At 35.8% G+C, this 19,897-nt stretch overlaps 3 protein-coding genes across 4 annotated transcripts; 2 read left to right on the forward strand and 1 right to left on the reverse strand.

Annotated features, from left to right (window-relative positions):
• On the forward strand, window positions 696-2,077 carry LOC18596074 (40S ribosomal protein S30). Its single transcript, XM_007024328.2, has 3 exons — window positions 696-808; window positions 905-1,042; window positions 1,802-2,077. The coding sequence occupies exons 1-3, from the start codon at window positions 805-807 to the stop codon at window positions 1,846-1,848; spliced, it is 189 nt and encodes a 62-aa protein (XP_007024390.1). The 5' UTR covers window positions 696-804; the 3' UTR covers window positions 1,849-2,077.
• LOC18596075 lies at window positions 2,168-7,535 on the forward strand. 2 transcript variants are annotated; one of them, XM_018123895.1, is made up of 3 exons: window positions 2,168-4,411; window positions 6,443-6,938; window positions 7,262-7,535. In XM_018123895.1, exons 1-3 carry the CDS (start codon window positions 3,890-3,892, stop codon window positions 7,339-7,341), a joined length of 1,098 nt encoding a protein of 365 aa, XP_017979384.1. In that variant the 5' UTR covers window positions 2,168-3,889; the 3' UTR covers window positions 7,342-7,535. The 2 variants fall into 2 exon arrangements, with proteins under 2 accessions (XP_017979384.1, XP_007024391.2); XM_007024329.2 differs by lacking the exon at window positions 7,262-7,535 and having other exon boundaries at window positions 6,443-7,260.
• LOC18596076 (putative disease resistance protein RGA3) lies at window positions 7,639-12,378 on the reverse strand. Its single transcript, XM_007024330.2, has 2 exons — window positions 9,072-12,378; window positions 7,639-8,045 (listed from the first exon to the last, which is right to left on the reverse strand). Exon 1 carries the CDS (start codon window positions 11,983-11,985, stop codon window positions 9,121-9,123), a length of 2,865 nt encoding a protein of 954 aa, XP_007024392.2. The 5' UTR covers window positions 11,986-12,378; the 3' UTR covers window positions 7,639-8,045; window positions 9,072-9,120.

The following is a 19,897-nucleotide window of genomic DNA, read 5'->3' on the forward strand; positions in this document are numbered from 1 at the left end:
GTTAGATAGTACAGGGTCACATGACATTCGATATCTTCTTGCTTTTATTAGAAAATGTTTACATAAATTTTCTTATAGAATCTCCCATATTCATCGAGAGGGTAACCAAGGCGCAAATTATTTGTCGAACCATGGATATTCTCATCAGAACTTACAAGTATTCACTTAGCCTTAAATAGAGTTGCGTGGCTTCTTCAGATTAGATAAGTTTAATTTGTCTTATGTTAAATTTAAATAAATGTAAAAGAGTAGTACTCTTCACTTTTATTTTCTATGAATTTACTTTAGAACCATGTACACATGTAAATTACTTATCTTATACACTAGAAATAATTGCAAAAATAATAATTCATGTACTAGGAATTCTTTCTCTTCTTACTCATGTAATTTTGAAGGTACAGTTTAAATCTCCCTCCTTATTATATATTTTTATTTTTAATTATTAATAAAATTTTTATAAGATAGTTGGGCCCTGCTTAAACTTCTGGTGTAAAAAAAAAAACCTTTCAGGTAACTTTACATTTTAAACACTTGAACTAAATAATCCAAAGTTAAAGGAAAAAGAAAATACGGATTGGACCGCATTGGGTTTAGTTTAAGGCGATTCTATGATTAGAAAATGCCCAGCCCAATTTGTATCACGGGCACCCTTATTTTAAGACGGGTCAAGAAATCGGGTTCAATTTTGTTCCTTTATAAATACCGGATTCCAGATCAAAACCCTAAACCTAAATTCCTCCCAAAGGTCTCCAACTCTCCATCCTCACTCACCGCCTGTGACCAGAGAAGCAACGACATTCGCAGATGGGTAAGTCCTAAACTTCAGATATGATTTTCGCACCAATTTTTTTTTATTTCTTTTGATTTTAACTTTGTTTGGTATGTAACGGTGATTGGCGTGCAGGTAAGGTTCACGGATCATTGGCACGTGCCGGGAAGGTGAGAGGGCAGACCCCAAAGGTGGCCAAACAAGACAAGAAGAAGAAGCCTAGAGGTCGCGCCCATAAGCGGATGCAGTACAATCGCCGTTTCGTCACCGCTGGTTAGCTATCACTTTTTCTTGTTTACCTTTTACTGTTTTAATTTTGCTCTTTGAAAACAATATCGAATTGAAGGAAAAGGAAAATAGTTAATCAATGATTGCATTTCCCTTTTCTTATTTTTGGATTATTTCTATTCTGTTATACTATGTGGTCATGAGAAGGATGGAATCGTGTTGTCAATTGGTTTTGAACTTTTTTTTTTCATTATTTAGGTGTTAATATATAATATTTTAAAACCAAATGTAATGTCGCTGCTGATGTATCAGTTTGAATTTGTGGATCCATTGTCTTCATTGGCTATCCTTCAGTGCTCAGAAAGTCCAGTTCGATGAATACCTCAGCTTTTCCATTGTAGCTAAGCTTGCAGTAAACCATGTTAATGATATGATTCTGTTGATTGTACTGTTTTCTTGGGTCAATGATTAGTCTAGTTCTTGTCGTCCATTCAACTTAATTCCTTTTCCTTTGGTAAGATTAAGTGCTATTTAGCCTACATTATTTGTTATTTACCCAACCTATGCTTGAGAATAAAAACTTATCATGGGTAGGGCAGATTCGGTGCCTTGACTTTGCTATTTTGTCTAGGAATTGTCAGGTCTATATGCAACGTACCCTACATGGTTATTTATTTATTTGTTTATCTTCTTAACTTCTTTTGAGCATTGCATGTTAGAAGAAGGTGTACTGTTTTTGTTCATCCTTTATTTTTGCATATATTGATCAACATGATGGACTGTGTGTTGGTTTGCTGTATGCAGTTGTTGGCTTTGGGAAGAAGCGTGGACCCAACTCTTCAGAAAAGTGAGGTTGGACTTGTTGGAGTCCTGCATTGTAGGATGTTTGGGAGTTTAGTGGGAACATTATATTGAAATTTTTATAGCTTCAGTAGCATTATATTGTTCTGACTTAATTTGGAGCCCTTTTTTGGTTAAGGAAGCTGAATACTAGTATTTGTTGATTTCAAATATCTCCTAAAGCCTTGATTTCCCTTCCTTTATGTTCTTTTATTTAACGTGTTAATGAGTTTTTTGCTACTGAGCATGGACAGGGTCAATATGAGGATTTGTGAATCTCAGTAACTGATTTGGAATGTTAAAGTTGAAAAATTGTGATGGTTAAATTGGTTCTAACTGTTAATGGATTTAGTTGGGCTTCTAAAGCGTACTAGTCAGTCAAATTGGTATTGTCTCCGAAAGGGTTTAGAAGATCAGTGTATGGGTGGTTATGTGCTTTCTAGCAGGCAGCACCATTAAGGTCACTGTAGAAAGTCTTCAATTTCAGATATTTCCTTTTTGATCATCAGGGATGATAATCCTCAATCAATATTTAATATTAGAGGGATGATGGGATATAAGCATAGATGATGGATTTGAATGCAAGCATGCTGGCACTTGAGTAGTAAGAAAAGGACTTGGTAGAACCCAAAAGAAGGTCATTCTTTCTCCATCTTCTGGTTTATGCTGGGTTGGGTCTAACTCTCTGTAGTGGACATTCCCTCTTCTGGTTCCTTTGGATAAAGTAAAGCAACCCAGAATACAAAAGAGCAGCCCAAGTTGTCTGCACATACCGGGTCTCTCTTAACTCGGGCCCTTCGTAAAAGTTAGGCCTTAGTGCAGCAGCGTGCAGTCTATAGTCTATATTCCCCATGTTTCTCGGCTGTCATGCATTTATTCTCTGGAAATCTCTCGAATCCGAATCATTCCTAGCTTTCAAAAGATCAAAATTTACTTTCTTGTTAATCAATCAGTCTCACTCTCATCATTGACAAGTCTTCATGTCGTATTGCAAGTCTGTTGTGTTGGTCCGATGAGAGTTAATTTGACATTTGCATACTTTATGAACGCTGCTCTTCTTCATCCCCTATAGAGTGGTACCTTTTCAATTTTTTTTTTCGGAAAAAAATGGCAACATTTATCTCTTGGTAAAAATCAATCTTAAACCAAATTCCATTCATGAAATTGTAGTCAGAAAAATCAGTTGAGATTGAGCAAAACAATAGGGGCCAGAGCTTGAGACTAACCAGGAGTTTCTAATCCATCTTCTAAGCACAATCCCCTTTTGCTAAAGAAAGTACCAAAGTCTCGAGCGGACATGGCAGCCTAAGCTACAAACCATAGACAATCTCAGTTCTAAAGTCAAAGCAACAGACAAAAATTCTACTTGTCATCAATTCCGAGGTTTCCCCATCCCCAATTATTATTTCTCTCTCTCTCTTTTGGTCTTTTGCTGTTTACTCTTAACTGTCTCAACTTTCAACTTGTTAAAAGAAAAAACAAAAACCCCATCAACCTCTCTTTCTCTCTCTGTAGTAATTGCTAACATTCAGTAAAAGCTGGCGGAATTCAATAGTACAAGGCAAACTGTGAACTGATCCATCTTGTTATTTAAAACGTTTCTCCTATTAAATTCAACCATGTATATATAACTCATAAAAAAAAAAAAAACGAAAGAAAGAAAACACCCCAAACATGTGGTAACAACAATTCTTTCCTTTCTTTTCTATTTCTAAATCTCCGCACCATCATTTTAACATGTAGTGTTTATTTTCTCCGAGATCACCGGAAGAAAGGTCATTTGATTCCTTCGAAGTTTTCTGCCGCTCTTCCCATACTTGTTTTCCTTCTTGTTTTACAAGTACTCAGTTGGCAAAAAGCGATTCACTTGCATCTTTGTATTAGTGACGATGATCTTATTCGATTAAACCTTCCCATTCTCTTTGCTATATGAGAAGCCTTTTAAAGTTTTGGCCTTGTCATCTGCGGGAAAGGCTTTGATCCTAAAAGGTTGCTTTTAGAGGAAATACAAATTCAGCGAGTTGTTTTCTTTCATTTAATAGGGTTGAAGTTATGATGCAGTCAAGGGTGGTGGCGGTGGAGGAAGGTAAGGACCCTGCTTCTGCTATCAGAACGAACCTTTCGAGGGCCTTGCCTTTGAGACTCCTTTTATTTTGTTTGTCGTTTTTGGCCCTGGGCATTGGATTATCCATCATGAGTATGTATTCTGTACGATTTTTTGTAGTCCAGCATATAGCTAGTGTAGCACCATCTACCAGTCAGCCTTTGTTTCAAGAGGCTAATAGCATAGAAAGTTGGATTAGGCCCCCATCAAACTTGTTGCATACTATGAATGACACAGAACTATTCTGGAGAGCTTCATTTGTTCCTCAAATCAAGGAATATCCTTTTAAGAGAGTCCCCAAGATTGCCTTCATGTTCTTGACCAAGGGGCCATTGCCACTGGCTCCTCTTTGGGACAGATTCTTCAAGGGGCACGAAGGGCGGTTCTCCATATATGTCCATGCACTGCCATCTTATGTTGCTGGCTATCCACCATCATCCGCTTTTTACAGGAGACAAATCCCAAGTCAGGTATTAACGAACCCTTCATTTTTGCACATATGTTGTGGGATGATTTTTTTTTCTTTTTTTGGTTACATATAGGAGACTTTTCCAACATAAATTTCTTGAGCTCATATTTGTTGACATTTGTATAAGTGATGCTTACTTGGCTCATGCTCCGATATGATGTCTATGTTTCTATTTTTTTAGTTTATCAAAAAATCATGTTACGTATGAGTTAGTTTTACGCAGTTCTAAAGGAGTCTATATAATATGGAGTCATGTAGTTTACTGATAGTGGCAAGAAAAACAGAGTTTGTTCTCCAATTGAAAGCTTAAAAAAAGTAATTGTTCCTTTGCCCTGCCATCTCTTTCCTGTTTGCCTTTACTGCGTTTTGCAGTGTACTTAGTGGAGCTAGCTGCACTTAAAGCTTGTTCTGTTATTTCCATATTATGTGACATGATGTTGATTATAAAACATACTTCTCTGACATGTATGCAAATCACTAACTTAAAGGAAGCAGATTAACTTTTTGGGGACGGATGGTGATCGGTTTTTCATCTTGACTGATAGTTGATCAATTTCTTTTGGTTCTATTCAAACAGTAAACTTTTGTCTACTTTGTCCCACAACTATACAAAATATATACAGTCATGGCTAACATAAGTAGCTCGAATTTATAACCCCTGTCATTTACCAAGTTCCTAGTCTATTTCTGGAAATATCTTACTTTCTTATATCCTAAGTTTTAATTATTTTGACTGCTTAAAAGTAATTACTACAAAAGAAAGCTGTTCGAAGTACCATGATGTAGTAGACATTTTCTTAAATATAAGTTTGATGTGGCATTGAGGTAAACTTTCTCTCTGACTCTATATGCTTAGAAGCTGCTGGATTCTTGACGTGTTCTTTAGTTTCTATTTTGGAAATTTCATTAAATCAATGAACTTTCCATTAATATTAGAGGAATCCCCTTGTTAACCTTTTTCTATGACGTGTTACCTGGAAAGAGTTGTAGCATTTTTTAGATCATTTCACATAGTTGGGGCTTTGGATTGTACTTGTCCTCCATTATCCTGATAGAATATTGGTATCACAGAATAGAACCCTGTGCAATTCCTTTTAGAACCTTCACTAGGTTGCCTCTTAACTTCTGGCCATAGATACAGGGTGGGCACCTATTTCTTCATCTTCAGGGTGAATGAAGCTTCTAAACCACTTTTGGTGAGTATAACTCTTGGTACTGGAATCTAAATGGGTACTTTTTGCGGATGACTAAGGATGATTTCTTTGTTATTTGTTATCATGTTGTAGTACTAAGATTTCTTTTTCTAATAATTTTGTTTTCCCTAGATTTTCATGATTAGTTCTATGCTATTTGTACAGTCATTGCTTGGTTCAAGTAGAGCGGTTTGACTTGCATACTTGGCAATCAAGATACGACTTGCTAATTGTTATATTATAGTGAAGCTGAGGGAGATGACAGAAGTTAAAATACTCATTTTTTTGATCAGTTAGTAGTAGTTGCATTACGAGGTTAAAGATTGAGAGTATCAGTTTCGATTTTTTAGCAAAGATATCGCTGATTATGACATGGCTGAGGTTGAATGACAAACAAAAATTTAGGTTGGGACTCTTCGAGGAATCAAGGGGGAAGTAGAAGCCTGTGCGATTCAAGTAGGATGTCAAAGCATGAAAAATACCCTTCATGAGAAATGCACTTGTCATATATAATATGTTTCCAGCCTATGCTTTACTCAATGGGTGGACCTGTCATTTAAATATCCTTTTTTTGTGCTTTGTACTATCAGTTCAGTTGCCTTTTTTTGACCACTGCCAACATTCTAGTATGATAGTTTCCTCTTTGTGTTTGAAATTGTAATATTTTTCTGTTATTTTATTTTTAAAACTTGCATCTGCATCAACTTGATCTGCTTTCCAATGCATTTTCAAACACTAACAAATTAAAGGGAGTAAGGAAATTCTGTAGGCAAGTTGTTCTTTGAAGATGCTTGTTTTAATCATATATATATATATATATATATTTTGATTCTTTGCAGATGGTGGAGTGGGGAAAGATGAGTATGTGCGAGGCTGAGAGGAGACTCATTGCTAATGCATTGCTCGATATCTCCAATGAATGGTTTATTCTCTTGTCTGAGTCATGCATTCCTCTGCACAATTTCAGCATAATTTATCGCTACATATCAAGATCAAGACACAGCTTTATGGGTTCATTCGATGAAGCTGGACCTTATGGCAGAGGTCGATACAATCCACGCATGGAACCGGAGGTCACACTCAGCCAGTGGCGGAAAGGGTCTCAATGGTTTGAAGTTAACAGGAGGCTTGCGATTAATATAATTGAGGACACCACATATTATCCCAAGTTTAAGGAGTTTTGCCGGCCAGCTTGTTATGTGGATGAGCATTACTTCCCCACCATGCTGAGCATCCAATTCCCTCATCTCTTGGCGAACAGAACTCTCACATGGACAGACTGGTCAAGGGGTGGGGCACACCCAGCCACATTTGGGAAGGCCGACATAACAGAAGGTTTGTTTAATAAAATTTTAGAAGGTCAGTTATGCCTTTATAATAACCAGCCATCTTCGGTTTGCTATCTTTTTGCAAGGAAGTTTGCTCCAAGTGCTTTGGATCCTTTATTAGGATTAGCATCCAAAGTTTTAGGGTATTGACTAGGGTTAGTTGCCAAGATGATAGTTGGAGTACTAATCGATGCAAAGTGAGTTTAGTTAAGGCTAACCCATTGTTACCCCGAGTTCACAATCCAGTCTTTCGAAACACTCTTGTCCGAAAGCGGTTCGGATGTGTATGTAGAATATTAGATCCTGAATTAAAGCTTTTTATGGTGTTAGTGTCAGGCCTTTGTAGCATAGTCAGCAGCACCACCATCAGAGCTGTGCCTACTTGCTGTCTAGCTGTACTGGTGCTGTGAGAATCTTCCGAATGCTGACAGGGTTGCCACATATGTGCTAACATGGCAACATACGTGTAAAAATTGCTCAAGAGCATCCATGCAGCAGCCCAAATTGCATGGCAGTGAGTCTCTTCACTGGAAAGTCTCTTCCAAAAATTCCAAGTAACACTTCATTTTAATTAATGCAAGGAGAATGTAGCAATTACATATTCAAAGGAAAACTTCCTAAACTAAAATAAAAAAAATTTAAGAATCATAAATGAAATCAGGTTATTTACCTAATATCATTCATTAAAACAAGATTTTACTTCATCAAAAGTTAACTAAAGCAATATCATGAAAACATAATCTCCTTTCATATTCCGATGACATAAAAAATAGGATCAAATAGACAAGGTTGAGATGCACGTTTTTCTGCCAATCTTGGTACTTGTCCACCTCAATCCCATACGTTTTCCCCGTTAAGAATGAGTGTAAAACATTATTATATTAATTTTAGCAACTAACAAAATCTGATTTTCTTGGTCTTTCCCAACAACCAAAGAGCAACTATGTAAAAACAACCCAAGGTAAAGAAGAAGAAGAAGAAGAAGAGAAAAAAAAAAAACTCTGAGATTTCTGTACTGGAACAAACTTAAAAGTTACAGTCCATAAAAGTGGAATTAATCCAAGGAGAATCAACAGGTTGAATGCTTTGGCATCACAGTTTCAGTATCTTCTTCCTGTAGCATCAAATATCTCTCAGCGGCATCCAAGCATAAACTTAGCCTAGTAAAACTTCAAATTACCGGAGGAATAATAAATAAACATGGAAGCATCATGGTGAAAGAGGCACAGAAAAGAGTTTCCATGGAGAGAGGCAGGAAGCAAAGGAGATTCAAAGACTTTTCCCCATTTTCCTCACTATTTATTATTAAGAGAAAGCAAGAAGGAATGCTTTTTCTAAATTTACTCCACAGTTTTACCATTTAAAATTTCCTTCACTTTTTAACTACATGAACGAAACAGGGCTAAAAAGAAACAAAAATATCTCAAGTCATTCTCGAGTCATATGCTTAGGACCCCTACAATTCTTAAAGCATAGTAAAACTATTCTGTAATGCAATCCCTTAACAAGCAAATAACAGACAGATCATTAGGATAAAATTTGCCAGCTTCTAGGAATAGAATCAAGCGTCAGTCATCTTCACATGGCAAACTATCGGGAATAAAGATGCAAAAACCAAAATAGATTCTTCCCTTCTGGGAATCATATTCCATTTGAGTTCACTTCAGTCAAAGACATGAGATAGTTACATCCTTGTAATCTTGCACCTATTGCGACAAGTCAGTAAATATGGCTTAAAAACTAAATGTTATAAGTCTCAAAACTGATCAACCAGCCTACATTTTCCTGATGGTCAACTAGTGAATGACTGACATAGCATAGTTTTTCGAACAAGTCTTTCTCTCAATTACATGAAAATAATTTCTGGCGAAAAAATTGGTTTCTAGCTCAGAAAAATGTTACTTTCTAAAAGAAGAGTGTCAGTCACCTCTGAAGGCACCTTCAAACAAAATATCCACGCCTCCTTACTTGAAAGAATAGCTATGCTAAACAATCAGGATATTTTCAAACACTTGTATAATATTTCAACGACAACTGAAATGTGATTGTATCTGACATAAACCTAGCTATCTAATATCATATATACTAGAAAGTCACATATATTGGAGAAAAAGTAAAAGTAATAATAAAAGAACCATACCCGTTCAATAGTTGAAACATGCAATGTATCCTGAACCCAGAAAAGAAGTTCAATGGCCATTTCTTTGCACATAAACACCGTCAACTCTGATGTCGTGAATGTGAGAGATGCTAGGCCACTCCTTTCTGCAATATTCTGAAAGAATAGGACACCAAGCAATGCTCAGCTCCTTTAGGCTTGTCAATCGAAGAAGGTGGTCTGGCAAAGTCTTTAACATCGGGCATCTCTGAATGTCTAAGGAATGAAGACGTGGCATGACGGCAATATCTACTTCTGCTCCTCTTGTAGATGCGATTTCACAACTAATCCAGTCTTTCCACTCTCCCATATTTGTGAAACGAAGAGAGGTCAAATTGGGGAAGGCAATCATAGATAAAGAAGACGCAAGAGAGGATGTAGGAGAGGATGCTTGCCCCTCTTCTCTTGTTACTCCCAAAAATTCAACTCCCACTGTCTTCACTCTTTTCATGTTTAACATTTCAAGTGATTCTAAGGAGGGCAGTTTTCCCAAGGGAGGCAAATACTCCCAGTTTCTGCAATTACTAAGTGTAATACGCCTCAGCTGGGCCAATGTTGATGACTGCAGCCAACTAGGGAACAGGAGGGGCCCATTGAAGCACCGTATCTCTAATCTTTCTATGTAAGGAGGTGGTTGTAAGGCTTCAAGAATAATGTCTTCACCACCAATTCTGCCAGTACTGAAATCAAAATTTAGTGTTAAACCAATGAGGTCATTCTTATTACGAAGTTTTGCTTTCCTAGCCTCAGTCAAATCTGTTGCATTTCCTAATCCTCTTATGTTTAGATCCCCTTGAAGGCAACTCAAGTTCGCCAAATCTCCAATGGTAAATGTTCCAGAGTCATTGCAGCCGTCGCCCACAACTAACTCCTTTAACGTCCGAAGGCACGTTAATCTTTCCAATCCTTTAGGCATGACTCTCAATCTAAAAGTCTCCCAATTATCAAGGTGCCTCAAATTCAGAAGCTTTCCAATTCCAGAAGGCAGTGTTCTTAGACTTCTACACCTTGTGAGGTCTAGCGTTTGTAGATTATATAAATCACACAAAGTTTCAGGCAATTCTCGCAAATGATGGTTATTACTAAGCTTTAGGTACCTCAAGCATATTAATTTTCCAATCTCTTTTGGTATTTCTTTAATCAAACACCAACTCAAATCCAAACTCCTTAAACATATCAATTCATCAAACAACCTAGGCAAAGCTCCACCAATTGAACTATTTTTATTATATGACTTGATTAAGAGGCTACGCAATTTTTGAAAATTATAAATGTAGAAAAGAAATGAACACCCCTTCTCAAGCACCACAACCAGATGACGACCTTTTTCAGTGCAAGACTCTATCTTGGGATCATTTACAGCTTTCACTTCCAGCATAGAACACTCATTTTTTGTCAAAAATCTTGCAAAATCATGCACTATATCATGCATTTTGCATTTCAGTATGCGACTGTTATTTTCATTTTTTTGAAAATCCTGAAAGAAGGAGCGCATAGCCAAGTCATCAAAGCATTCCTGGCCGATGGTCTCCACCTGTTTATTTTTCGTTCCCTTAAAGAAACCTTGCGCCATCCACAATTTGATCAACTTATCTTTCTCTATCACAGAATCTTTTAAAAAGATGGCACAATATGAAAAGCATTGTTTCAAAGTTGACGATAAATCATAATAGCTCAATAGTAAGGGAGGGAAAATACCCTTTTCAGCTTCTTCAAGTTCCCATAGTTCACTGTCCAACACACTCTGCCACTGTTCTTTGGATTTTTTGAAGCGTAAGAGTCCACCAAGAACCTTTGCAGCAAGCGGCAAACCCTTGCATTTGTTTGCTATCTTCCTACCAATGCCCTCCAAACACTTGCACTCCTCGCTAGTCCTTCCAAAAAATGCGACCTGACTGAACAACAACCAACATTCCTCCTCAGACAATTGGCCTAACGGGAACAGAGTAGTGCTACCCATGATATTTGCAACATTCTCCTTGCGTGTGGTGATCAAAATTTTGCTTCCTGGTGATCCACACTTTAGAGAGTGTTTCAATGATTCCCACTTTGTGCAATCTTCAGTCCACACATCGTCCAAAACAAGAAGAAATTTCTTTCTCTCAATTAAGTGATGTATTTTCTGCAATAAAGTCTCCAATTCAATAACATTGGGAGCAACCTCGGTTAAAGCTTCAAGAATCGCTTTGGCAATTCTAATCTCATCAAAAGGATCTGAGACACACACCCATATTCTTTTATCAAAATAGGCTTTCACCCTCTGATCATTGTAGGCTAGTTGGGCAAGAGTTGTTTTTCCAATACCTCCCATTCCAACCACAGAGATGATATGGGGGCCTCTTTGTTCTTGACTATTCTCGGACAGCAACTTATTAAGTATAGTATGCTTATCTTGGTCTCTACCACAAATCTCCGATACATCAATAAAAGAGGTAGTGATTGGTCGCTCGACTTCTTCATTGCCCCTAACCAAATCAAAACTGAACGTATCTTTTTCTCTACCAATCACTTGGAGTCTTTTATTTAGATCTTTTATCTTGACAGCAAAATCCCGATGCAGAACAATTTTACTGAAAGAGAAGCATGGAGAGGGAACACAGTAGCATACCTTCTTCTTTGCAATTTGCGATGTGAGAATAAAAGCGTTCCACTCATCTATCAAATCGTCCATGTCATAAGATGTGCCTTTAAGCTTGTCCAACCAAAGTTTGACAGCTTCCTCCTTCACTTGCCTTTTCTCAGCATCTATCAGCACTGCTTGAATAGTTTGGAGAGTGCTCTTGAGCTTCTGAGCTTCTTTCCTGACATCCACAACAAGTGTCACCTCTTGTTCAATTTCTTGATAAACAACAGCTGTTAGCTGCTGCAAGACTGCTGAAACAAGTGCATCTGCCATGCTTAGATCAGAGTTCAGAACTAGACAGATTCAGATGGAGGGGGAGTGACAGAAAAATTGATTCTCAAGGCTTTTCGTTTGGCAAAAGCTTCTGAATCAAAATGTACCAAAAGAATAAAGCTGAAGGAAGAGGAAAGCTTCGATGACGATGCAAATCAAAACGACCTGGGTGCTGAGAATTCAGTGATTTCAGATGAAGAAGTATGAGGCGCCAAGGTCAACTGATTGTTGAAGGGAAGAAGGAAGTTTTTAAACAGTATCGTTATGGGTCTTAGTTTAATGAAACGTTTAGTATGCTGTCGTTTTGAACTTTAGTTTTGATGGCTTAAACGCCTCTTGTTAGTGTCGTTTTATTTTTGCTGAATGTTAGGTTGAAAAGCCACGTTTTATTTCTTTGCTTTATGTTTTTCTCTTAGCTGTTGGAGACCGTTGTAGTGTATAGAAATTCATGTCTAGATTCCTCTGCATAGCTGTTTTCTTCTCAAGTTTCATTTTCCCAATGTCGAGTATTTCGGATTGATTGTTATTACTCATATAAATACACTTTAAGAAAAGAATGAAGGATGAGAATTTTACTCTCTAATTTTCTTCATTCAAAACTTCTACTCTCATTCCTCTATTCTTCAATTTTATGCTTATCAATTGAGTTTAATCAAAGTTTAACATGGTATCAGAGCTACAAGGGTTTTAAGGGGGTTATTTTTCTTTTCCTTTCCCACTCTTGTTTTGTTTCCAACCTTGTATTAAGGTGTTGATTCATGGTTACCTCAAGGTTCAACACTACTACTCCTCCAGTCTTTGCTGAAGAAAATTATGTTTTCTAGTCAATGAAGATGCAGTCTTATCTCAAAGCTTTCTCTCTTTGGGAAGTGGTGGAAACCGGAGTAGAAGCTATTCAAAGGCATGCCAACCCAACTCTAGCTCAAATTAGGCAGTTTGAAGAAGACAAGGCAAAGAAATATAAGGCTTTATTCTACCTACAATCTGCAGTTTTTGATGAGATTTTCTCTAAGATAATGCATCTAGATAACCTAAAGGAAGTATGATATCATTTAAGCAGTGATAGAACTAGAAAAATTCAGGCTTTGAATCTCTCTAGGCAGTTTAAAATGCCGTCAATGGATGATAATGAAACTATTAGGGAATTTTTTGGGAAGATAATGGGGATAGTGAATCAGCTTAGGCTACTTGGGAAGGAGATGGATGAGGAAAGGTTAATAAGCAAGATGCTGGTAGGATTATTAGAGAAGTATGAGTCTAAAATCTCATCATTAGAGGACTCCAGGGACATTAATTAGATAACCTTAAAGGAATTGGTGAATGCACTAGAAGGCTTAGAGCAAAGGAGAGCCTTTAGGCAAAAAGGTCTTATTGAGAATGCCTTGGTTGTGAAATCAAAAAGTGTGAAACCCGAAAGTAGTAATTCTAGGAAGAATGAAATTGACAAGAAGGATAAAGGAAGGAAGTTAGATGAGAGAAAACATGGAGAAACTAAAAAGTCATTTCCACCATGCTTTCATTGCAAAAAAATGAATCATACAGAGAAGTTTTGCTGGTTTCGACCAAATGTCAAGTGCAGGAGGTGTCACCAACAGGGTCATGTGGAGAAAATGTACAAAAGTAAAGGTAAAAATACTGAAGAGAAAGCTGTTGTGGTGGAAGAGCCTTAAGCAGATGAAGAAGTCTTGTTCATGGTTAAGAAAGTTGATATTAAAAAGAAGAATGCCACTTGGTTATTGGATAGTAGCTATTCAAACCATATAATTGTTTGCAAATAAAACTTCATCAGTCTAAATGAGAGTTTTAGAACTCGAATGGAGATTAGAAATGGTGATATGTTGCTAATTTTTGGAATTGGTACAGTGGGAGTGTAGACACCTAATGGGACTAAATCAATGGCAAATGTTTATTTTGCTCATGATGTAAGTCAAAACTTACTCAGTGTTGGTCCATTGGTGGATGAAGGCTTTGAGTTAACCTTTGAAGACAAAGTTTGCACAGTTAAGAACTCAACTGGTGTAGAACTTTTCACAGTGGGAATGAAGAATAAATGTTTTCCATTAAATTGGATGGATATCAAGCATACTGCTTACAGTTGTATTTTAAATGATACTGAAATATGGCATAGGAGATTTGGCCATGTAAACTATGGTTCACTCAAGCTGATGGCCTTTGACAACCAAGTAGAAGGGTTACTTTCAATGGCAAATGTTAAAAAAATTTGTAATGTGTGAATGTATAGGAAGTAGAGAAAATTGGCCTTTCCAAAAACCAGTACCTGGAAGGCAACAGAAATATTACAGTTAATACATACTGATCTTGGAGAGCCTATGAAGATTCCATCACTAAATGGCAGTAAGTACTACATACTTTTCATTGATGATTGTTCAAGATTTTGCTAGGTATATTTCTTGAAGATGAAGTTTGATGCCTTGAGGGCCTTTACTAAGTTTAAAGTCTTAGTTGAGAATCAAGCAAGTCTGACTGTGAAGAAGATTAGGAGTGATAAAAGGCACTAATTATATTACTAAGGAGTTTGAAGACTATTTGAGCAAGGTTGGTATTACACATTAATTAATAGTTCCATACAGCTCACAACAGAATGGAGTGGTAGAAATGAAGAACAGAACCTTGATAGAGATGGCTAGGTGCTTGCTGTTTAAGAAAAAGCTACCAAAGTCTTTGTAGGCTGAAGTAGTCAATACTGCTAATTACTTGCTTAACATGTCAGTTACTAGAGCCCTGAAAGGTAAAACACCGTTTAAAGCCTGGTATGACTTTAAATTATCAGTAAAGCATATGAAGGTTTTTGGTTGTGTATGCTTTGGAAAGATTCCTGTTGCAAAGAAGACAAAGCTGGACAGTAAGTCACTGTTAGCCATCCATCTTGGGTACAATGAAGCTTCAAAAGGATACAGATTGTTGGATGTCAAAAGCATGAAGTTATTCATCAGCAGAGATGTAGTGTTTGATGAAGACAAGTTGTGGAACTGGGAAACTAAGTTAGTTGAAGGGTCAAATAACTATGTTTCAGTAGAAAATCAATTGGCAATGGAGGATTTTAAGTTGAACTCAAATGATGTGGATGAGATACCAGTGAGAGGAACAAGAAGCTTGTCAGATATTTATGCTAGATGTCATTTAGCAATCTCAGAACCTAGTTCTTATGTAGAAACTGCTTCTAATGAGCATTGGAAAAGGGCAATGGATACTGAAATCAAGAAGGTATGGAAGAACAAGACTTGGGTGCTTATGGATAGGCCAAAAGATCACAATGTCATAGGTGTCAAATGGATTTTTAGAACCAAATTAAATCTAGATGGTTCTGTTAACAAATATAAAGCCAGATTGGTTGTTAAAGGCTTTTCACAAGTTTATGGAGTTGATTTCTTTGAAACCTTTGCACCAGTAGCCAGACATGATACTATAAGGCTACTAGTTGCACTTGCTGTAAATGAAGGGTGGTCAATTTAGCACCTGGACATCAAGTTAGCATTTCTAAATGGTACTATTGGAGAAGACATTTTTGTTAAGCAACTTGAGGGCTATATTGAACCAGGTATGGGGAATAAAGTTTGTAAGTTGAAAAAAGCTCTTTATGGTCTTAAACAAGCTTAAAATGCATGGTATGAAAGAATGGATGCCTATCTACAAAGCTTGGGGTTCATAAGGAGCTGCAATGAACATACCTTGTATGTGAAGAGAACAGATACTGACATTCAACTTATTATATCTCTTTATGTGGATGATATGCTTATCACAAGACCAAGTGGTAAGTTTGTCGATGACTTCAAGGTAATGATGCAAACAGAATTTGAAATGATTGATTTAGGGAAGATGTCATATTTTCTTAAAATGGAAATAAATCAAGGTTCTGGTTTTATACTTCTGCATAAAAAAAATGCCTTTGATTTGTTAAAAAGGTTTAAGATGGAGAGCTGCAAAGCAGTAGCAACTCCTTTGGCGTGTGGTACTAAGCTGAGCATAGATAATGGTGGAGCTAAAGCTGATGAAACTCATTATAGAAGGCTGATAGAAAGTTTATTATATTTATCTTCCACAAGGCCAAATATCATGTATGCTACTAGTTTACTTTCAAGGTTTATGAACAAGCCATCTGAAAGTCATATGTTTGCTACCAAAAGAGTTTTAAGGTATGTCAAAGGGACTCTAAACTTTGGCTTGAAATTTTGTGACAGTGATTGGGATAGAAGTTTGAAGGACTCAAAAAGCACTTTTGGGTGCTGTTTCCCATTTGGTAGTGCAATATTTGCTTGGAATTCTAAGAAACAAAGTATAGTGGCATAGTCTTCTGTAGATGCTGAGTATATTGCAACTGCCCCAGCTGCAAACCAGGCTATCTGGTTAAGGAAAATTTTTGAAGGTTTGATGATTAGTTGTGAAGAACTAACAACACTCTGGATTGACTACAAATCTGCAATTTCAATGGCTAAAAACCCAGTTCATCATGGTAGCACTAAGCACATAAAGATCAAGTTTCATGCCATTAGAGAAGCTGTCAGAAACGGTGAAGTATCTGTGCAATATTATCCTACAAAAGAGCAACTAGCATATATATTTACTAAGGGTTTGAATATTGATCAATTCAAATTCTTGAGAGATAAACTGAGAGTATGCTCATTTGAAATCAAGGAGGTGTGTTGAGAATTCAGTGATTTTAGATGAAGAAGTGTCAAGCGCCAAGGTCAACTAATTGTTGAAAGGAAGAAGGAAGTTCTTAAACGGTATCGTTATGGTTCTTAGTTTAATGAAACGTTTAGTATGCTATCATTTTGGACTTTAGTTTTGATGGCTTAAATGCCTTTGTTAGTGTCGTTTTATTTTTGCTGGATGTTAGGCTGAAAAGCCACGTTTTATTTCTTTGCTTTATGTTTTTCTCTTAGCTGTTGAAGGCCGTTGTAGTGCACAGAAATCCATGTTTGGATTCTTGTGCATAACTGTTTTCTTCTCAAGTTTTATTTTCCCAACGTCAAGTATTTCGGATCTGTTGTGATTGCTCATATAAATAAACTTAAAAAAAGGATGAAGGATGAGAATTTTACTCTCCAATTTTCTTCATTCAAAACTTCTGCTTTCAACTCCTCTGTTCTTCAATTTTATGCTTATCAATTGAGTTTAATCAAAGTTTAACACTGGGACTGGGTCAACTATCAGAAAACAACCTAGTCTATGCCTTTTTTTTCCTCGAGCGGTCCCTAACGCGTGATTGTAGACAACATTTTTGCTGCACCTTTCATGAAATTTCTAAGGCTTTGGTTGATTTATTTACTCTTTTTCCTTGAAGTCTTGTTAGATTTTTTTCCTTGAAGATAAGTTTCTTACCTTGTTTCTCTCCCGTGCAGCTTAGTGGCTGACAGTTAAGAAAAGTACTTGACTTGTGTTACTTGTTTATGTTGACAAATGTGGTTGTAATTAGTACTTTTTTCACTTAGCCCAAGAGTTAGTCACACTTCATGCATATTTACTATAAAAAGGGTTTTTGTGATAGGGAGAGGAAGCGTTGCAAACAAGTAAAAGGATGTGCTAGAGGCGACAGAGAGGAAGATTGAAGTAGTTCCTGAAGTATTGAGTGTTGTGACAGGTGGAAGACAATAAAAAGAGAATTAGAGAGAGAATTTAGAGAGAGAAGCTTTCAAGCTGAGAATGTGTTAGCTCGGAAGGGTAGAGAAGAGTCCCTTTAAATGAATTGTGAGGCTCTATATATAGTGTTAAAAGTGACGGTTATTCAAGAATAGGTTTTAATGCGCCTAATTAATGACATTATTATGAAGAACATTAATGTGAGTAACCGTTACTGTAATTGGATGTAATAAAGCTTATTCTCAAGTAAAAAGGTATTAGAAAAGAGGTATACATGAAAAGGTACAAAAGCAGAAGCTGAATGAGAATAGGTACAAGAGAAAAAGCTGTACATGAATAGGTATACGAGAACAAGATAGGAGGGTGAAACACTTGTACTTTAGGAAAAAGTTAAGAGGAAGACCTCTTAACTACCTCTATATCTGAGACAACAAGCCAAACTTTTTGGAACATTCCAAGATGAAAGTAACCCATGAACCCTGCCACTTATTTTGAGTTGCTTTCACTGTCATCCAAGTGAAGTAGTTATTTTATTCGAAATAGCTATTCTACTTGTATTAGTTGTTCCATATGGAGTAGTGCTCTACTTATTCTAGTTGTTCTATGTTAAGTAGTGTTTCACTTGTTCTAATTGTTCTACGTGAAGGAGCGCTTCACTTGTTCTAGTCGTTTTACGTGAAGTAGCACTTCACTTGTTCTAGTTATTCTCTGTATAATATTGTGTTGTAACATAATTCTTTAGAGAATAGGTATTAACCAAAATCAAGTATCTATATTTTATCTCCTGCATAAGAATTCATTATTAAAAATAATTCTTATGAATTAATTTAAAATGTAAAAGTTTTTTTGTGTACTATAATGTATCGTACTATATCACTTAGAGTAATAATGCCTTGGGCAGTACCGCCTTAGACAGTAACACCTTAGCCAGTAATGTTTTAAGTAGTAACACGTTACTGCCTTGTGTAAGGTGTAATGCCAATTTTTTTTTTTGTAATGTCAATATCTTTTGTAATATTTGATTGATTATGCAATAATATTTTTTTTCCATATTAAATAAGATTTTCAAGATACACCTACTAAAACAAAAGTTAATCTTTTTCATAAAAAAAAACCTTGATTCTATGTGGCTTATAAATAATAAGTTACTATGAGCAATTTTCTTCATTCATATTCAAAGTAAAGCAAAACAAATTTAAGAGCAAAGTCGATTCTTTTGCGAATCTTTTCAAGCAAGTAAGTTTTTCTTCTTCTTTTAATTTTTTTTATTTTTTTTAATCTGTTGAATTTTAGTTGAATTTCTCTTACTTGTTGCCCCCTGCATGAATTTTTTTTCATATTTTCAAGTTAAAATATGAAATAAGAAATTTTTCATGCATGAGATGAATTTTTTTATTGAAAGAATTCTATATATATATTCAAGTAGATGAATAAATAGTTTGATTTTATAAGAAGAAGATGTCAATAATAATAATAATAATAATTATTATTATTATATAGTTTTCTAGGAAGAGTAATGCATGGATTTCGTTCTCTTCTTTGATTTTGTCTTTAATACCGTTGATATTTTAACCTTATTTTATTTTTGTACTCTTCTTGAAAGCTATTTTGTCTTTAGCTTTTTAATTGCTCACAACAGAAGCCACGGTTTTTCTCTTTTCTTTTTATATTAGATTAAAGTTTGGTTTGAAGTTCACAGCACAAGCAAAAGTGTAAAAGAGAACTTTGAAAAAAATTTTCTTTTATTGTTTTATTTTGATGTGTAATCTTAGAAAAGTGAAAAAAAGAAGTAAATAAACGCTGCAATAATAGGAGCAAATAAAAGCTGACTAACTTGTCAAAATTTTCTTTTTGTCTTTGATTTGTTGGCAGCAAAAGCTGCAAGTTGCAATTTTTTTTTTTGTTTACATAAAGAAAACTGGCTTTTTTACTTTGGAACAATTTATTGGCAGCAAAAGTTGCAAGTTGCAGTTTTTTTTTTATACAGAAGATGGCTTTTACTTTGGAGCTCGCAGAATGTGAGGCGAGCTCTTTCAATTGGAGCTCGCGATTCATGCCGCAAGCTCTTTTAATTAGGGCTAGCGGTATGTGCCGCGAGTTCTTTTAAGCGATTTTTTAAAAATTTTAATTAATAATTTTTTTTAATTGACTTTTTTTTTATTATTTTTTTAATTTTATTCATTTGTTATTATTATTTTATTATATATATTAATAATGAAATTTACAATTTTGATAAATTTTATTGTTCTACTTTGTGGGTTTTTTTTGTTTTATTATTTTATTATTTATATATATATATATATATATATTT

The sequence above is a fragment of the Theobroma cacao genome, chromosome 6, assembly GCF_000208745.1.
Source record: "Theobroma cacao cultivar B97-61/B2 chromosome 6, Criollo_cocoa_genome_V2, whole genome shotgun sequence".
Lineage (NCBI taxonomy): Eukaryota > Viridiplantae > Streptophyta > Magnoliopsida > Malvales > Malvaceae > Theobroma > Theobroma cacao.

Coding starts and splice junctions, on each gene's coding strand:
- LOC18596074 (XM_007024328.2), top strand. Junction 1,043..1,801: donor TCGCCGTTTCGTCACCGCTG/GTTAGCTATCAC, acceptor TGCTGTATGCAG/TTGTTGGCTTTGGGAAGAAG.
- LOC18596075 (XM_007024329.2), top strand. CDS start 3,890: ATGATGCAGTCAAGGGTGGTGGCGGTGGAGGAAGGTAAGGACCCTGCT. Junction 4,412..6,442: donor GGAGACAAATCCCAAGTCAG/GTATTAACGAAC, acceptor GATTCTTTGCAG/ATGGTGGAGTGGGGAAAGAT.
- LOC18596076 (XM_007024330.2), bottom strand. CDS start 11,985: ATGGCAGATGCACTTGTTTCAGCAGTCTTGCAGCAGCTAACAGCTGTT.